This window comes from Lottia gigantea, assembly GCF_000327385.1.
Source record: "Lottia gigantea unplaced genomic scaffold LOTGIsca_30, whole genome shotgun sequence".
NCBI classification, from domain to species: domain Eukaryota; kingdom Metazoa; phylum Mollusca; class Gastropoda; family Lottiidae; genus Lottia; species Lottia gigantea.
Window position 1 is genome coordinate 1,462,469 of NW_008708987.1, and position 23,155 is coordinate 1,485,623.

The 23,155-nt window shown below is 32.8% G+C and overlaps 1 protein-coding gene across 1 annotated transcript; it reads right to left on the minus strand.

Annotated features, from left to right (window-relative positions):
* Window positions 1-427: 427 nt before the first annotated feature.
* On the minus strand, window positions 428-22,525 carry LOTGIDRAFT_150227 (hypothetical protein). Its single transcript, XM_009057514.1, has 3 exons — window positions 22,013-22,525; window positions 19,294-19,352; window positions 428-1,563 (listed from the first exon to the last, which is right to left on the minus strand). Exons 1-3 carry the CDS (start codon window positions 22,188-22,190, stop codon window positions 1,078-1,080), a joined length of 723 nt encoding a protein of 240 aa, XP_009055762.1. The 5' UTR covers window positions 22,191-22,525; the 3' UTR covers window positions 428-1,077.
* Window positions 22,526-23,155: the final 630 nt, after the last annotated feature.

Below are 23,155 nucleotides of genomic sequence, written 5' to 3' on the forward strand. Positions count from 1 at the left end.
TACATACCAGTAAATGAAACAAGAAAATGTTCAGATTTTCTTGTATTTTGAGATCATTTTGAGAAAGGTAAGTAATTATTTCAAAGCTTTACTTTAATTCATTAAGTTTCTAGTTCAAAATGTGAATCCATCAAAATTCTCAATCAGATGTGTTTAAAAACCTTTTATGAAATTATTTTTGAATTATGTACAAGATGCCTCTATTTGGATGAAAATGGATGCTAAGTTTCTATTGGTCAAATTCATATCAAAAACATTATGAAAGCACAAATTTGCATTATTTAAATAAAAGTTAATATAAACAAAAATATGAATTTAAAACAATTCCAAGTCTAATTAAGACTCATAATGAAGATCTTTTTAAGGCCAGACCGGGTTCCCACAAAACCACAAAAGATATGTTTCAAAAAATTAAAATTTCATTTTTATAAAAATATTTTCACAGAATGCAAATTTCGTAGTATCAAAATACAAACTGCAAAGTTAATTTGTAACCAAATTGCATGAAAATATTTTTTTATGGGAACTGTGGGTATTCTGAAAAGATCATTGTGTCCCAAAAGGCTGGTTCCTTTATTTGTGACTTATTTTATCCCAATTTATTGTAAACCATAAAAACAATTTTGGGGACTTTAGTTTTTGGCTGCTGGTGGCTGCCATATTGATTTTCAGAGACAGTCTAATCACTTTAGCTAATAAAATGGTCGCTAAGTCAGTTAGGTTTCTCGAAACACTCATCACTTTTTTGCAGGTTTATTTTCTACCCACATTTTGAGCAAAATTTAAATAAATTTAACAAATTATGTAACAACTTGGGTCTGGACGCCATCTTGAAAATTCAAATTCATCTCCAAATTCAAGATGGCTGAAGAAATTATAAACATCTTCATCTTGAATTTTATTTCCAAGATGGTAGAAGGGTGCTATACCCTTCCAACAGATTCACCGATTCAGATGATCATTTAGTCTTTTATTAGTTTATATCACGATTTAGGTTATCTTTTCCTCTCTCTCTCTCTTTCTCTCTGTCATATTGCCACAGTTATTGGAAGAACAGTATAGTGTTTTCAGTCATTATCACATAAAACAACAAAATTTCTTCCATCCAGTCTTTTTCTCATTTGGTTGCACAGCTAAAGGACTTTTGCTGTCGATGGACAGTTTCCCACGTTTTGATTTTCGGCTCGGTGTTCGTTTTAAGGCACTAGTTAATTTTAACGATACAAGAATCGCAGTATCGAACACTTCCTTCAAATTTTTCTGAGTCAACGCAGAACACTCGACATATTGCATGGCTCCGATATAGTCTGCCAACACCGTGGCTTCCTCTTCAGAGACAGGTGCTTCCTTGTATCGAGCCAGCTCTATCAATATCTGTACATCATTACGAAGGTCACCTTGAGTTCCGACCAAAACTATTGGCGTTTTAGGAGAATGTTTCTTTATTTCAGGTACCCATTTATCCACGACATTTTTAAAGGACGTAGGCGATACCACACTAAAACACACTAGAAAGACATCTGTATTGGGGTAGCATAATGGCCGTAATGTATCAAAATCATCCTGAAAAGACAAAACGAAAGCAAAATTAACTATTGAAGACAATTGGCAATGATTTTTGGCAAAGAATTTGATTTGATTTTCAACTTCCATACTGCCCAATTATTATAAACGTTCCTATTTCTTGCTGTTTTGATTACCCCAAATATTATACCATGAAGTAACATATTGTGAAAGATATTCGATACCAGATAGCCTGATATCTGTATTCTCATGAATACACTGTGTTATAACGCCAGATGTTTGGGTTATCTGCTGTAATGGTTTTTACGATTTATTATCAAGTTGAAGTCTGTTTTCATGCAATGTTTCCACTGCACAAGTCTGACTCATAGACAATATGCCTCAATTCTGTGTCAAAAACTTTCCAATTACAACACTGATTTTTTTTATTAACTAGACCTTTCAAATAAACACCAAGTTAAAAACAAGGAAAGAAATACTTTGGCTTCCTAAGCACAAAATAGAATGCGATTTAAAGCATGATTTGAACTCCATCTTAGTGGCCTCATTTTGCTAACTGTCAAACACTAACCTACTAAAAAAAAAAGGTGCAAGGTATTCTTAACTTTCCTGAGCACTGATGGTTATTCTTTTATTTAGCTTCAGCAATGGTCCAGTATCTAAATTCCTGAATAGTCTGGACTAATATTGTTATAATGTGAGCCCTGCATGACTAGAAAGCACCTGCTAGAACTCTGCATTTGTGTTTCACTGTGTGTCAGTATTACTTCTATTACATTCATATTAGAAACATATATTGTACAATGGTAACAAACTCTTATTTGAACTTTGTATCCATAGTCAACCACAAAGCATCAAAAAAACTGAATCATAATGTAGCAAAGGAAAGATAAACAGAAATGGGAAGAGAGGACTACTTTATCAAAATATCTCTGGGTGGTTTGTCCATTCAATATAGACATCAAACGAACTTGGTTGGGCCACAATTTGAATAAACCTAACTTTATAAATAAAAGCTGAACTACTAGTAGGTCTAATGTATTTAATGTAATGAAAGCAATCTGTTGGAAATGAAATGGTGTTTTACCTCCTACATTTCACCTGGTTTTGCAATTAGGAAAATTTTGTCACACTAGTTCAGCCTACAGTTGTAGGGATGTAGGATAAGTGGATGACCTGTACCACACAGGCATGGGTTTATTGTCCAATCCAACAGTGCAATATGCATCAAACATATACTAGTTACAAACATACTAGCTAATAACCCATGCACAAAGCACATCATCAAAGACAGATTTACCAAAAGCTCAACAGACCCACAGTCATTTGAATATTCTGTCTATTAGCTTGTTTATTAGAAAGACTACGGTAGTCGTTGAATAGGCCAATACAGTATCTCTCTAGAATATATATTTGTAATCATGAATAGAACGTAGTCAGTGGTAGAAACCAACTTTTTTTGATCATTGGCCAACTTCTATAATAACTTCATGATAACAAGAGGAAATCATCATATTATCTATATTGATAAGAGCTACATGTAGACCTTACATAGCCTGGCCATGTATTCCTAAAACATCCTAGCACTAAGATCTTTTTGAGAATATGTAGCCTGGGTCCTTCCTAAACACAAGAGAACTACAAGAAATATTTTTGAAGCACTTGACTCTACAAGGACTGGCTGCATATTCTCGAAACGATCTTAGAGCTAGGATATCCTAGAAACAGCGTTAGTATTTACAACAATGGGACATCCTAGCGCTAAGATCGTTTCAAGAATACATATTCAAGGTCCTTCCTAAACACATATTTTTGAAGCCCTAGGCTTTACATAGCCTAGTGTTCAACACCTTTCGTTGGTTCCTTGAAAAATTGAAGCCAAGCCAACAACAAGTCCACTGGTCCATAGTGCAAGTCATCACATCAGCATCCCTAAAGTGATAAACCACCCTACAGAAGCTGTCTGAGAACTTAATTGACAAAAGCTCATCTTTTCTTTCAGTGTGATCAGATATCTTATATAAACTAATCTAAATTATTCCATGCTCCTAAAATATCAGATATAAACCTATATCTGGAGACACTTGCAGACAAATCCCCCAAAAATATCAGATGTTAAGAAACACAGGCAGACAATTCCTACTCAGACACTCTGCCAGACAAATACCAGCTTATCTGGTAACATTTAACAGGTTATGAGAAAACTAAGAGACGATAAAAATAAATAAGGCTAAACGAACGAGGTCAAGACCAATGCATTGTTCATTGAAGAAATAGAATTCAATTTTCAGTAGACCACTTAATCCTACTGCAATTTTTTGAGACTAATAGTAATCATTGTGGTCTGAATCAGTTCATGAAAGGAGTGCTTCATCATTAAGGCCTGGTGTAACAGGGGCTTTAGACTAAGAAAGTTAGGGTAATGGTAAGAAATAATAGTTTAAAGAATGAGAAGAGTTCATTATCACTTTATTTCCTGGTGTAAAATGGTCTTTAGTTCTACAACTGGAGATCTAAGAAATACTAATTTCAGGAAAAAAACTCAGACCAATACATACTTCAATGGGGTCAAACATAGGTGGTCTCCAGTCTATTCATAATAATTGAATAGTAATCAGAGTACGAAAGGACCAAGTCTACCTTGGTCTACTTGACTTCCAATCCATTGATTTGATTGAAATAACATGATATTTCATTCATACTTCACTCAATAGAGGTCCGACAACATTTACAACTCAAAGGTTGTTCACCACTTTAGAGAATGACTTAGTTTAGAAAGGTAGTCTTCTCGATCTAGGCTTTAGTTTTCTTCAACAATAAATATATACCCTTAATTCAAGGGCTGTTGATTTGGATCTGTATGCCGGCCATGGGAAGCTTAAGGGCCTTAGATAAATTTATTGACCATAAATTATGTAACTGTCAGTGTTTGTTAAGTTTTACATGTTTTTTGGACCAATCAAAGTGTATCAGATATATATTGCCAGTTTTGTGACAAATGTCATATCCTCATCTCTTTAACCTTATACACTATACTATACATCATTTTAAATTACACTCAATTTCTCTGCTTAGTTTCATTATAATTATATGAAATTAACAGAGCAGAAAGTCACCATTTGATGAAACCCATTAGTAGTACAAAATGATTTATATTTCAAATACTGACCGCATAATATCATATCATCATTCATCTAGCCTGACCCAATTATATTAAAATATAGGTCAAATAATTCAAAATTTCCATAATTAACTGGGAAGAGGTCTAATTGGAAATGGCCCAGAGAATATTTAATGGGGTTACAAAACTACTAAGTCAAATGGGACCAACAATATCCCTATGAGATAGTTTTTGAAGGAAATGATCACCATTAAGCTAACCATTGAGAGTTTTGTGTGATAAATCCCCTAAATAATCCCACAAGATCCACACAGTCGTGGGAAAGGACCCTTATCACTAGAAAGTAAAAGTACAATTATTTTACAAGGATTTGTAAAGGATATCCTTCGAATAAATGATAAAAAGTCAAAATGAACATGAGAAAAACCAAATTCCCAAGCGCAAGAGATAATTCAAAATCAGTACACCGTGTTAAGCTTTGCCCAAACAAGCCTTCCCCCCACCCTACAAATATTGCTGACTCGGTCATTCTCTACTAGATCTATAACCATTGCACAAGTGAAATAGTTCACTTGGTAGTAAGTTCAATGCTTGGCAATTAGGTGCCATGGGTTTAAATCCTACTTTATGTAAGAAATATTCTGATGCATGTTCTTTCTTATATCGACCATTGCCAGTTTTCAGCATATCCCAACATTTGAAATTCAAATCTTCAAAAAGATTCAAAATGTGTTTTTTTTTGTGTTAAAAAAGAATGTTCAAAGGTTGTTTATGGAAGTTGTTTATGTTTTGACTGTCACTGACTGACAGGTTGTAAAGACATGACATGGTGTCATATGACATACTGACATTCATTATGACAAGTTAGGTTAGATGTCCCTAGATTTATGTCCAAATTTCTTTTTACAAAAGAGTTTTATGTTCGTTTATAAGAGACAAAATAGCCTTATGAAGATAAACATGTTTTTTTTTTCATCGTTTACAAAATAACCCCATGTAGAATTAACAATAGAATTTACAATCTTTTTTTCAAAATACTGAAGTAAGAAATGAATAATGTACCACCATAACTAACTTATGTTGGAAATCTATGAAATTTAAAAAAAAAAAAAATTGTTTATTGACCACATGACACCAAAAGTTAGAAGTAAGAATAGGTCAGAGTCAATAAGAATATGTTCTGTGGTCAATAACTCATTTAACATTCTACTGCTTCTTTCTGTTGACTTAAAATCCATTTATCACTGACGTTCTATAATGTCTTATAACATATTGTCAACATAAATAGCATTTATTATATACAGACACAGTGATACAGTTATACCATGTTCCTTCCACTTTCTATAATGTCTTATTTAAGAAAGGTCCCTGAACATTTTTTCAGTTTATCAATGTATAAACAGAAAAAACCTGTGTACACTGTATAAATCCGTGTAGCGGTTTATACATAAGTGTACACCGTTTTTTTCCGTTAAGGGGCGGAGATTATATTTACATTCCGTTTACACAGATATAAACCAAATTTACGTGACCACTGTTATCCAATTTACGTGACCACTGTTATCCAATCAAATTGCGTGTTACCGTGTAAATGGAATCATGATTTAATTATAACATATTGTCTACATAAACAGTATTTATTACATACAGTGTAATGATACAGTTATGAGATGTTCCTTCCGCCTTTCAGCATATGAAATAGCAAATATATCTAAACTCTCCAATCCTAACATGTTCTTTGAGTTCTCAAACACACATATCCTTTTAAAAAAAAAAAGCCTTCCTCATAAAATTTTGCCAAAAAAATTCATATCTATGAGCAATAGCAAATATATTTAAACCCTCAATTCCAACCATTTGAGTTTCATTTTCAAACAAACCACATCCTTTCCAAATTGCCTTCCACATTCAGATTATTCAGTAAAATACATATTAATGTGCAATAGCAAATATATTTAAACACTCAAAATGTGCATGAAGAGTACTTGAATAAACAGAGAAATTTACTGAGTAACTCGGTTAAGGTCGTGAGAATTTTTCAGCAGCTTTATGACATCACTCTCATAATGGTCCTATTATTACCAGCGTTTTCAACAGTCATTTCATAAAATACTTAGATGTACTGGAATTACAAGAACCACAGATGTGTAACAGAAAAATTAAATGGTACTAATGGATGCTATCAGTGTGATACACATAAAAAATTTAGAAAACCTCTTTACAATTACAATCCCTATAAGGTCATGAGAAGGGTTGAATATAAGTAAGTTTAAAATGACAATGGCTTGGTAATATGTACTTTCTCATAGTCAAACATTGGGGAACATGTTACTAATGTATTTGACCTGAAACTGTTAACTTTTTGGACAGTTCATGACCTTGAAACATAGTGTGTGTGTTTTAAATGGACAGGATAACATAGTAGTTTATTAGCAAAGCGAACTCTTAAATTGGTAAAGAAATAAAATTTGCAATAGAATTTATCTAATGAGCTCTTTTATCTTATATTCTAATCCTTGCAACATTCTATCTTTTCTCTAGTGTAATTTAAATTTTTTAAGATAAAATTATTCAAAATGAAGAAATAGAAACTGTCTGTTTATCAGGCAAATAGATTGATCACTTTTCAAATTTCAAACATTCGATCACAAGTTATACATCAAAGATTGAAACTGGAATGTAATTTGAAACTGATATAGCTTAAGGGTTAGAGTAAAGTAAATGAATCAGAGGTGTCAGTCCAAGGGCCTTATTCTAAGAAAACTTAACTTAGGGTGATTTCTGCTCATTTGCAAGTGTAAAGAGATCTTTTAATCTACAATCAGTAACAAACAGGACCTCAGTTTAATGTTCTATCCATGCAAATGAGAAGACAATGTGCTACAAATTCAAATTTTAAGTCGAATTTTGATGATATACATAACATTTTTATTTTTCAAATGAAGTGAGATCTTTAATCTGAAATCAGCCAAAGAAATAGGACCTCAGTTTATTTCTAAGACAACTAAATGGAAAGACAAATACAGTCAGTTAGAGACAGGACCGTGGCTAATTATCCTATCCAAGCGACTAGTTAGAAATATTCAAATGATGACAGCCGAGAGAGATATTTATAAGGAAGACTTGAAGTTTTATTACTTCTCTCTCTATCTCTTACATATTGAACAATAGACGTGATGACTCATACAGATAGTTTTTATATGTACCTTATGTTTAAATATATCTTTTTATCTTTCTTTCACCTTAAAGTAAGTTAAAGAGGTACAAGAGAGAACATTTGTGATAAATGTTTTGTAGTTGTACAAGCAAAGTTTCCCTAATTGCGCACTGCAAAGTATTACTGAATCCTTTCAATTTTTTCATCAGAGGTCTTTGGTTCCTGTAACTATAGAAATGCTTAATCACATTTTCTAATATCATGATTCCACCAGTGACCCCATAAAAAGCTTAGTTTTCGAGAATATGCAAAAACCACAGCCATCTAATTGAAAATTGGAATGATGCAAATCTATGATATCAGTGTCCCTGATACATGTATAAAAAATTCAAAACAACTCTTTACAATCCCTTTAACATTAAGATGTATGTTAATACCTGAATCCTACATGCCTATATATTACATTACCTTCACATCTGTATCAACATACAAAACACTCTCAGAAACAACACATTTTCACCCATTTTTCTGCAAAGGTGATCAGTAAAATAAACCAACTTTTAATTACAAAGCTGTTTTTTTTCTAAGATCTGAAGACTTCGGGTCTGGTTGTATAATCAAAGGAACATATGTTTGTCATTTCTACATCATTTACATATCTAGGTGAAGATGTAGGGTTGAGTAAGATTCCAGTCCTATCACCAGGAATGAATTGGTGCTGGGGCTCATATTTTGTGAAAATTAGAAGCCCAAAGAACACACTTCTGGTTATTTTGAGGCACCAAAAACCCTGTCAATAACAATAGAATCTTGAAAGTGTTGAAGTCCAACCCCCATATAAATAGTATTATTGAAATTTGTAATAAAAAAGCAGGATTTGAGGTGAATATAATTATGTATATTTGATAGACAATAGGTCTATAAAGATAATAATATAGATATACAATTCTACTGGTCAATGCCCTCTAATCTCTTTATCCTGGTTGCTAGGCAACATATCCCTTATTATTTCATACAGGGGATATTAATAATTATTACATGTTTCAGTAGTAGATACAAAATAGCCACTTTTCATTTTATCATACTGAGTTTTTGAATTGCAAATTGACCTTGGAGGTACATTCAAGAACATTATAAACCTAGCCTATAAGGTACTCTTCAATAGATTCACTGGCCTAGGTCACAAGAAAGTTAAATAAATTTTACCAATACAAGTACCTAAAGTAATGTAAATATATTTGAAATAGACAACAATTTGATGGAAATCGTTTTGTCAAATTTTTTTCTAACAGAAATCAAAATGGCCCAAATAAAAGATATAATTGTCCCCCACGTACAGTTCATCAAGCCCTTTAACAATATCATAGGATTATATAATATTTATAGCATAATACAATGAAGATACAAATAAACTTATTCCTATAAATAACCCCAATAAACTCTTTCCTACACCAGTTAGAGAACCTCCCTTGAATCCCTTCAACAATACCAATATCATAAGATTACCTAACATTTATAGGCATATTAACAAATGATAACATCTATATAATATATCCCTCTCTTTCATAAGTTATAGTCCTAGATATGACATCATAATGTATAACCTTCAGTTGGACCCCCTGTTTCAATATGATTACATAGTGTTATGTCATCCTTCAGAAAACTTGTCAACTTGTTAACCATTAAACAAACATTTCCTCAAGGTGCTTGTCTTTACAAATATGGTCAATAACCTTTATATTATGACCCTTGCTCTTTTTTTGTACACAAATCTGATTGGTTGCAGTTGTGTTATATGACTTCCATTGAAAGAAAATCTTAAACTTTCATATTATGACCTGTTCTGTTTTGTTTTAAAAATTTGCACATATTAACTGGTTAGTCTTTTTTTGACTTCCATTCAAGGAAGATCTTAAATATTTACTAACTTCCTCATGTGAAAAGTCCATTAGCTGCTACCAATGTTTTGCCATTATGTTGTTTTGGATTTCTGGTTTCATTTTGCAGGGATTCAGATTGTTAGTAGTTGGTTTATTTATACATGTGCTTTTATCTGTAGTTAATCAGCTGCATTTTTCAAAAAAATTATTTCAAGATGAACGAGATTTAATTGAGACCTATGTGCACCAGAAAAGACGACCAATCAAAAGCTTCTGCAATATACCACAACAATTAAAACAATATCTTAAATTCTTAAAGTACATTGAAAATCTTGACAAACCTACATAATATCGTCTTACTTTCAAAATAGTCGACACACCTACACTGGGACTATTTCTGTCTAAATCTAATATGATACGTAGAAAATCTATAATAAACCAGTATTATATTCAGCTCCTTGATAAAAATAGTTTGGATTCTGAAATCCTCAACTTGAAAAAATTGTGTGCAACATTGCGACACAAAAACATGAGCATCTTCCCAACCTCGAGAGACTACTACATTTTTACCACTGAATTTTACTAGTGGTTGAAGAGATAGTTAACACAAATATAAAAGACATAAAAATGGGTTGGCCTGAATTACCCCAAGGTCTTAATGTTTAAAGGGCCAATAAAACTTCCATTTGTTGTGTGTATTGTGTATGTTGAGCAACTATGACAGTGTCGTGCCAGGCAGGGTTATGCTTACTGTTCTAGACACTGATGCCACTTTTCTTTGTAAATTCTTCTTCATTTGCTGCTTTTTATGTATTGCTCAACTGTTATTTTGGATGTCAGGTTAAGATTGTAGTACTTGTAATGTTTTTTTGACAGTTACATTATCACTGTGTGTTGAGGGCTTCAGGAAAAGTATACCAAAACTATAAAAACAACCACAAGACCACAATATATAAGTATACCATAAGTACCACAATATGTAGGTATATCATTATTGTGTTCACAGAGCGTAACGTGTTTATCAACGAACTTGATTGACAAGATTTATGAATGGGATGAGAGAAAATATAAACTACACCCAATGACGATGTTATCACGTGATATGTTAAGTTGTTCAAACTTCTTCTTACATGTTTCCTTCATCTTGTTTCACCAAATTCAAATATTTAATGTCAACGACCCCTTTTTAATTTTAAAACTAACAGAAGCCATTAAAGTATGGGTATCTATCTCTAAGGGAAAAAATTTACCAGTGTTCAAAGTCAAGTAGGCCTAATCTTGTAAATTAAATCAACAAATTCTATCAAGTTTATCGTGTATATTATTCAAACAGTTCAAAATTGACATTTTCAATGACCCTTTCAATTTCAAAACTAACTGAAAACAGTTATCTATTTGACTATGCAACTTGAAATTTAAGGAGTGTTCCAATCGATGTAGTAGCCTACTACATGTCATTCAAACCTTTTTATCCCCCTACATCTAAACTTTTGTTAAATTTTACAAAGTTTTAATAGTGAATGTTTACCACCAATTTCATGTTACAACCAACAGAAGATGGTTTGGAATCGTAAGGTTCCTCTTTTTCACTTGAGTGACATTCATTCCAAATTCATTGTCAATGTTTTGAATCTAATAGCAAAGTGCGGGTGAGTCAGGAGTTAAAAACTGAAATCGAAGGGGCTTGGAGCATAGGCTGGGTTGGTAAGGAACCATAAGGTTCATCATTGAGACCAAAGTCATTGTCAATGTTTCAATACAACTGATATTTCAATGAATGACAGAAAGATAAAAAAGCAATTTGAATTCAGAATTCTAGTGGACTGACACATTCAAATGTGGTTTTTTTCAATATTATCTTAATATCTCCAGATTGAAATCTTCAGTAACAATTGAAGTAGAAGGGGGTATCAAATTTCAAACAGTAGGACAATAACTCCCCACCAATCAGAGAGATGCTATCTATAACAACATCAAACCATCCAGTACAATCTTGTCAACTGTTTCATCAATACAAGCCTAATCGTAGATCTTCTTTCAAAGCTGGGGGTCAATCTTTCAATTTACTTGATTGAAAACATGAACCCAGCAAACAAAAAAACCCAAAATAACATAAATTTCTCTCTGAAATTGGACAAATCTAGCCAAATCTAGATTGACATCAAGTGTTTCAAGTGATTAAACACCCACTGTCATGCTCGTTCATAACATTAGTAGCAAAGTTGACACCAAATTGCATCAAGTGTTCCTGCCGTGCCAACGAGACCAACCACAGTCAGCTAATCATCAAAGTGGAGCTTTCACTCATTATTAAAATCATCACAACTTCTAAATCCCACAACCACCATTAGTTTGATATCAAATTTTCTTAAACCAATGATACAACAACCAACAAGTTCGATATCACTATTTCTTAGAAAAAGTACATTTTTGAATCCAACCACAAGTAAGTTTGACATCAAGACAATCATAACAAGACAATACAGGTCTCCTCAAAAGATATATTATCTGTAAAATAAACTATTATACATGTAATATTAGGATTTATTTCAGAAAGGACACGAAAATGACTGACAATATAGGATATCTAGTGTTCACTGTACTTTTATCAATGTTGTTTGTTGTCCTCATATACAGAAGAAATATTACAAGGTCACGGCTTTCTACAGATTATATCTAAGATGTAAACAAATAATATTTGGAGTCTGAGTAGATTTGCTCTAAATGTAATAATAAAGCAATATAACTGTAATATTGTAGTTCTATGATAAAACTTAAAACCAAATGATGTGATATCATCCAGTCAAATATTAAAATTATGACAAATGTGCATTCATTACTGAGGTAGATCCAGTTAAACAGAAACTGTCAAGAATTGCCAATCGTGTAAGCCTTTCCCTCCATCTCAAACAAGAAACAAGTTTTGGGCACGACTTCATGAAATCTATTTTTGACAATTTGACTAATCAATATAAAAAGTGTCATTATAGAAGGTGTGTAGATGATGTCACATTGACCTTAAATAGTAAATATATTTCTCTACTTTGTCAAGTGACATTTTACCTCATCTTCACAATGTCAAGATATTACAAACTTCATCTTCACAATGTCAAGATATTACAAACTTCATCTTCACAATGTCAAGATATTACAAACTTCATCTTCACAATGTCAAGATATTACAAACTTCATCTTCACAATATCAAGATATTACAAACTTCATCTTATACCTTTACTCATCTTCACAATGTCAAGCTATTACAAACTTCATCTTCACAATGTCAAGCTATTACAAACTTCATTTTATACTTTGACAGCAATAGCCACCTTTCTTGTATCACAGAATGCAATGTTTTGATTGGATTATATGCTAGCAAATATAGCCAATCAATTATTGTTTACAGACTTTCTGTTAAGATCTGATTGATTGTATTCGCTTGGGTACAATCCAAGCGAATTACTACATTTACAAACTTCTGTGATACCAGTGAAGTGGCTATGACAGTCAAGGTATAAGACAGAGTTTGTAATAGCTTGATATTGTGTATCTAGAAAACCTGTCACCTCTATTTAAATACAGCCTATTTCTATCAGTATCTCTAGCCAACTCTGATTACTAGTCTGCTGCCAAAATATATTCTCAGTAAATCTGACTCGTTTTTCTGCCAATTCTAAGGTTATTGACATTGCAATCTGCATCATTCATTTCACTTGTTACCATCTGATAGACTAAGATAAGTAAACTCTGATTTCAATTTAAGGCGCTTTTTGGCCCTTTCAACTAAGGATATTCACACTTGCCTATATATTTCATTCCAATAAGAAAACAGACATATATCAACCAAAATCATTATCCTGGTGACAAAGTCAAAAATCTGACAAATAACGACACAGACAGATGCCCATTTATTACGTCTAAAAAAGATATGCATTTTCATCCAAAAGGACATTTGATTTTTCAGAAACCCAAATCAGAAACTTATATCTACTCTGTAAAGGAATATGACATACACTTCACCAGCTGACAATTACAGAGTAAACATTTAATGATGGAGTTAAAATGGCTGTCAAACTTGACAAGAACCCAATGTCAACAAAACACAAACTAATTTAAGCAAACCTTTCTTTGAACATAGAATATCTTAAATATATCTTTCTTTTCTGTGGTGCAGAAAGCAAACAACGACATATAATATGGGCCAAGTTTTGGATACCTTGAATAAGCAATCTTTTCTCATAATTCTAGTTGACCCAGCTATAAATGGATACAGAATAAGCCATCTTTCCTCATAATTCCAGTCAACCCAGCTGTAAATGGGTACGCATAATCTTGGAAATATCAATGCCAAGGGGTTTGAAAATGGTAGAAAGGGGATCTTATTGTCTAAGTTATTACAAACTTCGTCTTTTACCTGGACTCTGATAGCCATGCACCTTTCTTGTAAGTTTATAAACGCAGCGATTTGATTAGATGTCAGTTAGTGAATACAACCAATCTGAGTCCTTGACAGAAAGTCTTTGAACACAAAGCTGTAAGTTATGAAGAGGTATGAAGTTCGAAAGCTGAACATTGTAAAGATCGCAGACGACACTAAGGCAATTTTCGGGTCAGAATGTAGGCTAGCTAATTGATATAAATTGCATTCCGAATTAGAATTGACTGTGTCAGTGAGCATTCCAGGTCAAGTTATGGCTATATTTAGTCTTCTCAATGACAATCCCCTGATTTAAATGGGGGCGTTGTTTTTCACTCAAGACTAAATTAGCTCATTTATGGCCGTCAAGTATGTGAAACATCTCAAATGTAAATCAAGACAGAGTTAAATATGTCATAAAGATCTTAGAAAGACCTATTAATATCTTTAAGTTCTTATGTTTCATTGAATCACTAATTTCATGTGCATTTATTGCATTATAAGCCTAACTGCACAAATACTCTCTCTCTAGAGGTAAAGCCTACATGCCCTGTGCTTTCATAACATAACAGTAAATGGGTCAAATTTAGGGCTCTCCCTCGTAGAAACACTATTGAATTATAGTAATAATGAAAATACATTTTTTAAAGAAAAACAGCAGTGGGAAGAGCAGCTGGCTAATCTATCTGTAATTACCAACATATGTTAAATACTATTAATGTAAAATATACTGATGTCACATAGTTTATACATGACTCAACCTCAAGTACTATTGTTTGTTTACTTTGTATCTTAAAGAGATGGTTTCACTTCTTCAGGATATGATTTACTTTATTATAGTCCTACTGACAACTCTACAAACCCGGAAATGGGGCAACATCTTCTTCAATGACATAAAGAATAGGTTGAAAAGGGTGTTACAGCTCTTAAACAATGGCAGCTAAAATACCATTACAACATTTTACATAAATTGATTCACCAGAATGCAAGTGTAATCAGATGTAATGTCCATCCATTTTATAGGGGAAAATGAAGACACACTCCTTTTTGCAATTCTGTCACCTGAAAACCAAGAAAACGACTTAACTGCTTTGAGATGCATCCATCATTTAATGAAAGCAGACTCTAACAAGAACCATCTGACCCAAACTTGGCCTGAAATCTGGTAGCCTAGCCAATAATTGGACTAGCAATCAAATCAACTCAGCACACAGAAAGTTGAAAAGGGTGTGGGGTTTAATTTCAACTATCATTGACAAATTTTAGTTCAAAGGTTCATGACAAGTTCAAGATTGTAAGAGAACTAAGCTAATAATCGGCCTTCAGTTGAGTTTTATCTCATACAGATATCTTACAAATTCTATTATTTCAATCTGATATCAATCAATAGTATTATTTGATAGGTTAGTGTTGGTACAATATGCCTTTTATTCATTATTGTTTTTTGATATTACAAGGGTTATAATGAAGTTTTCTAAATTTTGTATGTGAATTGGGGACACTGTTGACATCAATTCACACCATTCCAATTTTCAATCAGACATCTGTGCTTCTTGCAATTCCATTCAAATAAGCGTTTTGTGATGTCACTATTGCAAAAGCTGCTAATATGTTAGAGCCGTCTTCATAAGATGCTTAGTTTACTTGAATAGCAAGAAACAACGCAAGAAATAACACAAGAACCAACGCAAGAAATAACACAAGAAACAACGCAAGAAATAACACAAGAACCAACGCAAGAAATAACACAAGAAACAACGCAAGAAATAACACAAGAAACAACGCAAGAACAACAGATGTCTGACTAAAACTTAGAATGGTATCGTTCATAATATAACTAGTAAAGATATGAATTAGAATTGATTAGTATCTGATATTGATATTGACCGAGTATTATTGATAATATCATTGAGAGTTATACTATACAGATCATTATTAACTCCTAACAAATCATCAAACACTGATTAGTTTAGTCAATACTTGTTATTCTAGTTGTCTCGGCCAATTAGAATCAAATTTGTCAGCATTCACATTGGTTTTAACCTGGTCTGCCATTCCATCTAAAGCTTCTCACTAAAGGAACAGGTTTTGGGTTTTGGCATCTTGACATTGATTGGACGAATTTCACGTCATACACTACAGTAATGTCATTGGGGTTCATAGTTGTCAGCACTAAATAGACGTTAATATTATGACCTTGAGATTTGGGTTGTAACTGTTGTAAGTGTAGCGATCAGCGAACACAACAGGCTTCCAGTTTACATTGGTTTCTTGTCACATCTTCTAACGAATATCTCAAATTGGATGAGATCTGGATTTTTGAGAATCTTATTTGGTAGATAAAAGGTGATGAAATGAAGGATTGTCTTTCAAAGAATTTTGTGTGCTCAGTTGACCTGTTTTGCTGTTGAACCTTTTGGCCAAGCAAGAAGAAAGAGCCTTATCAAATAACAATATATACTTGAATTCTTGTCTGCGATAGAAGTGCTCCGTTGATTCAATCCCCTTCAACTGCACCTATTTGGCCAAGCAACAGGAAGAAACAAGCCTAATTAAATAATAAAGTAATTAGTTTTGGTCTGAAATAACAGTAAATTAATTAGTTAGATTAGCCCATGTTATCTCATCCCTGGTTATTTATAGATCTCAACTGGTAGACCAAACTCTTGCCAACACCTGAATAGATACAACTCTTATTAGAGTTCTTGATTATCACAAGATTTCAGTGTATTTGACTGGTTAGCTGGTTCCAATATCATGCCATTTATCTAATTCGATAATGCTTGTTTCGGATTTCTTAACTTCAAACAAAAGTCTTTGAAGCCCAACCTGCTAAAAATTGGCAATTTATTGGGCAGAACAAACAATCTTAATCCAGCCTAATTCAAGTCTTTAGTTTCCATGATGTTAGAATCAAGCAATAGCTCAAGATTGCTTGTGAGATTCTGCTATTTGTGCCCCCCTCGTCCCCCAATGACAATTATGTTGCCCTCCCCCCCCCCTCATCTCATGATTCATTGAAACACCATTGCTGTGTGTTGTTGAGACCTGATACTTGTATTTAGTCTACCAACCTGCCATGTTATTGGGTTACATTACTAGCCACTGACACTTGTCATTTGATAAATACCAGGCTGTGAGATTCTAGTTTAATTGTCTGAATGGTTCATTCTCAAGTTATTTCAATCCTATTAACATTTCCTTTAAGTGATTCTAATGTTAAGAACATTTCAATTATCTTCTTTGAATGTTGACAGTTATGCTTAGAAAGGGCAAAAACTTCAAAAGAAATCTCCCAGAATGGTTTAGTATCAAATCCTTTCAAAACAATTCTCATTTCATTTAGGAAATCAGAATTTTAAAAATATTTTCTTATTAGAAAGGGTCAAAACTTCAAAACTATTTCCAGATTGTGTTTAGTCCTTCAGAAAAAAGTCAAGTTTTGTTTTTTTTTTGATAATGTTTCCTCCATTGCACAATTCACTTAAACAGATAAACTTTGCCAGAACATACCAATGTCCATTTTTGCAAGTGCAAAAATTTGAACAAAACGATGCAGAAAAGGATTTTATGCCATTTTAATTCTTTTTCTTCATTTTCAAGAAAATTTCATTAAAATTTGGAAAGAGATCAGCCATTCTTGTTCAACAAACAAATATCCTTAGATTTAACTCAGACCAAATATAAACTCTCTGATAAATGAATCACAAACAAAGCTAAGGTCAAGTATGGTACTTTCAATGAATAGGTCACTTTTTAAGTATATGTCAAATTTACAAGACAAGGTGGCCTTCAATATTAAAGAGATTGTAAACAGATTTCTAAAAAATTTGTGCGTATAGGGGACAGTGATAGCATCGATTTGCACCATTCCAATTTCAGTAAGCTGTAAGACGTCTGTGGTTCCAATTCCACTGTGCGTTTTATGATGTCACTATCACAAAGGTCCTTACATATCAATAGCAACTTTTGAGACAGTGACGTAATAACACGCTTACTTTCAGTGGAATTGCAGGAAAAACAGACGTCTGACTGAAAATTGGAATGGTGCAAATTGATGATATCAGTGTCCAACATACAAAATTCAGAAAACCTCTTTGCAATCTCTTTAAGTTTCCCTCTGAACACTGGCGAAATTCAACTTTATAAGACAGAGCAGTCTTTTATATTGAGTTTATGTCTGATCACTGGCAATTAGTGTATACCCAGCATGGGACTAGCTGACATGTTACATGTTCAAAACCACAAACCCTCCATTGTTCAAATATAATGACTGTTAGGGTTGGTTTGATATGTCTCTTGTCCATTGAAATCAATGTGCAAACATGTGATTTAGAGACCAGTAAAGCCTACAGAATATGTCTAACTCAACCGTATAACAAGCTGAATTGCCGAAACTAACTTATAAAGTATTGAATGAAATAAATGAAAACCCCAAAAGAGATGAATACATCCCTTCATGATTCTAGAAAGCCTTAAGTCTGAACTTATAGATAAGAACTAAATATGGTATAAATTTCATAACTTTATATTTAGATTTTCACCTTGTATGTTTCGTTCTAAAAGTAGCTATTGACTAACTAAGTTCAGAGGGCACCTTCAATAAACCACAACAGTTTTCTTTCCAAGTTTCAATAACTATTTATTTGGAGTATTGCCATAAAAGGGCAAGCCAACTAAAGATATGGTGTTTTATAACTAGATAAGTGGAGAGTGGTTATTCAACAGGGCCTCATTAATAACAATAAATATTTCATATGAACCCTTTTCTATTGACATAGCTTACATAATATCCTGAATAATTTCAGTTCAGCTAGAGTTGATAACTCTTAATTATACAGCTGAGCTCTTAGCAACTGAATAACACAATACCTTTAAATCCTTATATGGACCTTAATAACAGCTGATATCCTTGCTTATTAAAGGGAATATATATTTCCAGAATTGACACACATTGTGGAAGTTTATGGTATGACAATTTGAATACGAGACCAAATTTGGGGCTTTCTTAGTTCATCAAACTACTAATAGAAACATGCAATACCAATCTTTATACACAACAAAAAGGGGTCTTTTAGATTCAGAAGTTTTTCATCTGTAGAATTGGGGAAGAGATTGGTATATAGACTTTGTCAATGTTGGTTTAGTAAATTTTCATCCTCTAGATTTTAAAAGTAAAAATAAATTTTCACATACCTGGCCAGCTGTATCACAAAGTTGTAAACGTACAGGATTATTATCAACTGTTACTAATACTGGAAAGAGAATAAATTTCACTGTTAGAACCATCATTTTATAGTTATACTCTTGAAAACAATGGAGGTTGGGGGAGGGGCGAACGGGGTGGGGGTGAGGCATTAGTCAATGGTCAATATCAATAATCAAGGGACCAGGGTGAACAGCAAAGACTTTCAAATATAAACTTCACCTATAGGAATATTTACAGCTAGTTATAGATATTAGGAGGGTCTGAGTTGATTGTCAGGCGTCATTTATTTATAAAAATAACAATCAGTTTTCATGAAAAAGGGTTAAGGGCGGAGTCTTTCATAAATAAACTTCACATTGTAATAACAAGTTTGAAAAGTTTTATTCTAAAGATTTTTTTGCATATCTTAAAATATTATTGTAGGATTTTCACTAAGTTTGAAATAAAAGTTAATGAGGCATAGAAAAAGAGTTAAAAACTTTATGAAATCGATTTTTTCTGAATATCACAAATTGCTATGCGCTAGCAGGCCTGAATATGTAATAATTATACAACAATTTGTCAACAAATTGCTCTATATAGTCTAGTTTCATTCTCTCACTGTTCAGTAGTTCAAATTAAATTTTCAACATATGGCAATAGTAGGTGATTGATGTTAACAACAAGGCTTGGTTATATGCAAGGGAATAGTTGCAAAAAACCTAAGGCTAGAATCGTCAGACATGTCTAATGCTTGATAAGATGTCTTAGTTGTAGGTTAGTTGTATGGCAGGGGACAGTGTCAAAAAACATTTTGCTTAAAAAACAACTAAAGCAAGACAAAATTCTTGATTGACTGTTATATGGCAGGGGATAGTGGCAAAACTCCTTATACTATGTAGCCTAGAAATGTCTTGTTTTGTGCTAAAGACCCAAATTAAACCCATATTACATTATTACTTATCAAGTACGCAACTGTATAGCTTGCTACAAACTCTAAACAACTTACAATCTAACTTAAATGTTTTCAAAAATCAATGAAGCCAAGGTGAAATAAGCTATCAATATTTCTGATGGATTTCTAACCATAATTGTCACAGGGTGAAAAAATGAATTAGTAACATAATGAAATGTTTCACAGTGAAAAAACTGGTGTAACAAATGTTAATATATTGAATTTTGGTCTTTTTTAAACCAAATTGCTCACAATGCAGTTTTCATATTTATTAATCTTTTGGTGTTTTGAAATAGTTAGCCGTTTGCAAATATTTTGATGTTTTAATTTTAATATCTAATAAGTTAGCCAAATATTATCAGCTTTTGGTGTTTCAAACTAATTGAATATTTATGACAATTTTAATATCGGGTATTACATAATTTTCCTAACTAAAATGCAGGAAATATAACTCAAAACTTTTACAATGATTCATTGTGAATTATTCAATATCATACAAAAACCATCCATCAAAGTAAACCTTGTTCACAAAATTTATGATACCATGATTCATACAAGAAAATGAACAATTTATTTTGGTATGACAATTTGATAACCTTCAATTTAGAAACAAAATGAAACAATGTTACAGTCATTTTATCTAAATTCCAATTTTATGGTTTTTTATTTATTTCAATTAGCTTATAGGGCAATATATAGATAATAGGGCAATATCACAACCATTGGGTAATATCATAATCATTAGTACAATATTTTAAGCCAATAGGGCAATATAAAAGTAAGTAGATACAATGTATTAATATGTATATATCTGAGAAAATTGTCTTATAGTGATGTGTGAAATAGAAATCAATGAAAATTTAAAACTTGTGATTCCATCAAAGGGTGGGAATTGAAAAGGGGAAACTAATACATGCCAAATCACACAGAAATCATTGAAAATTCAAATCTCATGATAATTTCTCACCAGAAAAATGTCAAGTCAGGAAATCATTTGTAATTTTAGGTCAAAGTATAAGTAGTTTCTCACAAGTCAACGAATAAGAATAAGGAATAAGAAATAAAGAAACGTATTGATCAGTAATGACTTCAGGAGTTATTGTGGTTATTGTCGCAGTCAACTTGAAATTAACTTGTCCTAGCTATCCAGATAATTAGTTACTATGATACAATATATATTTCTTTTTTATGCAAAAATTATGTTCTTATCTAGGTTATCAAATGATTTATTTAAATGCTACTGTAGCCTATACAACATAACTTATCAATGGATAAATGCAGTTGAAAGTAGCAAATAATCTTGAAGTATCTATTAAAAATAATTTTTTGATTTAGGTATGAATATTGTTCTCATTCATTTACAACTTTTAGTAGCTATAATTTTTTTTTTTGCCATTGCCATTTGTCAAATGTTTTGGTCTTTAATTCTTCTTTAATTTAGGTATGAATATTGTTACTCTATTTAGTTAAACATTTTAGTGGCATAAAACAGTTCTGGATTTTGCCATCTGTCAAAGGTTTTTAATTCTCTACACTATAGAAAGGTAACTGTTATTAGCCTGAATAATGGCAGACTGAAGGGATACCTGTGAGGTTTATTTATTACTAATTTCAAAACAAAATGGTCTATTATAGTTTTCTAATAGAGGACACAATACAAAAGGCAAAACCCTAATTTGAATGCACTTCAATAAGATGTCAAATTAATTCTAAGACATGCTTTTTGTTAAGAACCTCCCATGGGCAGCTGTTGACAGCTTTATGACAATTACCTGAAAAATGGTCAAACGCCGTCGGCACATATTCCGTAGGGTATCCATTTGTTGTATAACTCACAATTAAAGAAGTTTTTCCCACCGCCCCATCACCGATCAAAACACATTTGACGGGATGTTGATCTGGGCGAGAGTTTTCTGGTTCGGGTAATAAATTAGTATTGTGGTCCATCATGGTATGGGGTGGCATTTTAGGTCTAAAAAAACTTGAGGATGATAATCCAGAGGCGATCCTCACGCTACCGTCAGCTGACTGTCAAAATGACGAAGCTGTCCGAATACCACATAGAGGGCTTGAAAGTCAAAACAAGCAGGTATAAAAACTTTCCCAAAACGGAATACACTTTCACAACATGTTTCACTTTGTAACACTTTGTTCACGGCAGCTAAAGTAATTCCGGAAAAACAATCGCAATCCTGTGTATCTCCAGATTCGAAATATATCAAATTTTAACTCAAAATGTAATTCGTATGTGTACGGGGATTAAAACTAAAAGCGAAGCCCCGTCCGACATCTACTCGGCTATATCAAACAACTAACTAAAGTTCGTCTGTCATGCTAGAAAAGATCAACGAGGAAAGACGACATTTGATTGGTTGAGAGAAGTGACGTCACGGTGATGACTCACGCGCCGCACAAGTTGATTGATAACTTACCTGTATAGATGATTACAGGTGAGAAGACTTAACAAAACTTGGACAAAACATTTTCGAATTGAAAAGACGCTTATATCATATGATATATTAATTGCTGACTGGGGTTTCAATGGTGGGCTAGCCCGTGCGACAGTTCTAGCACAACTTTCTTTTGATAATCTACCTAAGGGGGCTATGCACAAGGAAAAGTTTCCGTAAGCTTTATAAAAGTCGAAGTAAAGTACATCCAAATAATCGTCAAGTATAAAAATAAGGCCTGTACTTTCATTGATGTTCTTCGGATCTCTTTCCCTGCTCTTTTGAAAATAAGAAATAAGATTAGATAGAAAGTCTCCTATAGTCGGGGTTGAGTCTCCACATATACTAGAAAATACGCAGAAAAAAACTTGTAAGAAATCATAAGGTGGAGGATCCGAGTAAGGGCCATAGATATGTCAAGGGAGGCTCAATGTAACCCCATACTTCTAAGAACTCAATAGACGC

What these genes read in the sequence shown, in the direction of transcription:
- LOTGIDRAFT_150227 (XM_009057514.1), bottom strand. Translation starts at nt 22,190, where the DNA reads ATGATGGACCACAATACTAATTTATTACCCGAACCAGAAAACTCTCGC. An exon ending in GGCGTTTGACCATTTTTCAG is followed by an intron (nt 19,353 to 22,012) that starts GTAATTGTCATA and finishes TTCTCTTTCCAG; the next exon opens with TATTAGTAACAGTTGATAAT. An exon ending in TTTGTGATACAGCTGGCCAG is followed by an intron (nt 1,564 to 19,293) that starts GTATGTGAAAAT and finishes TTGTCTTTTCAG; the next exon opens with GATGATTTTGATACATTACG.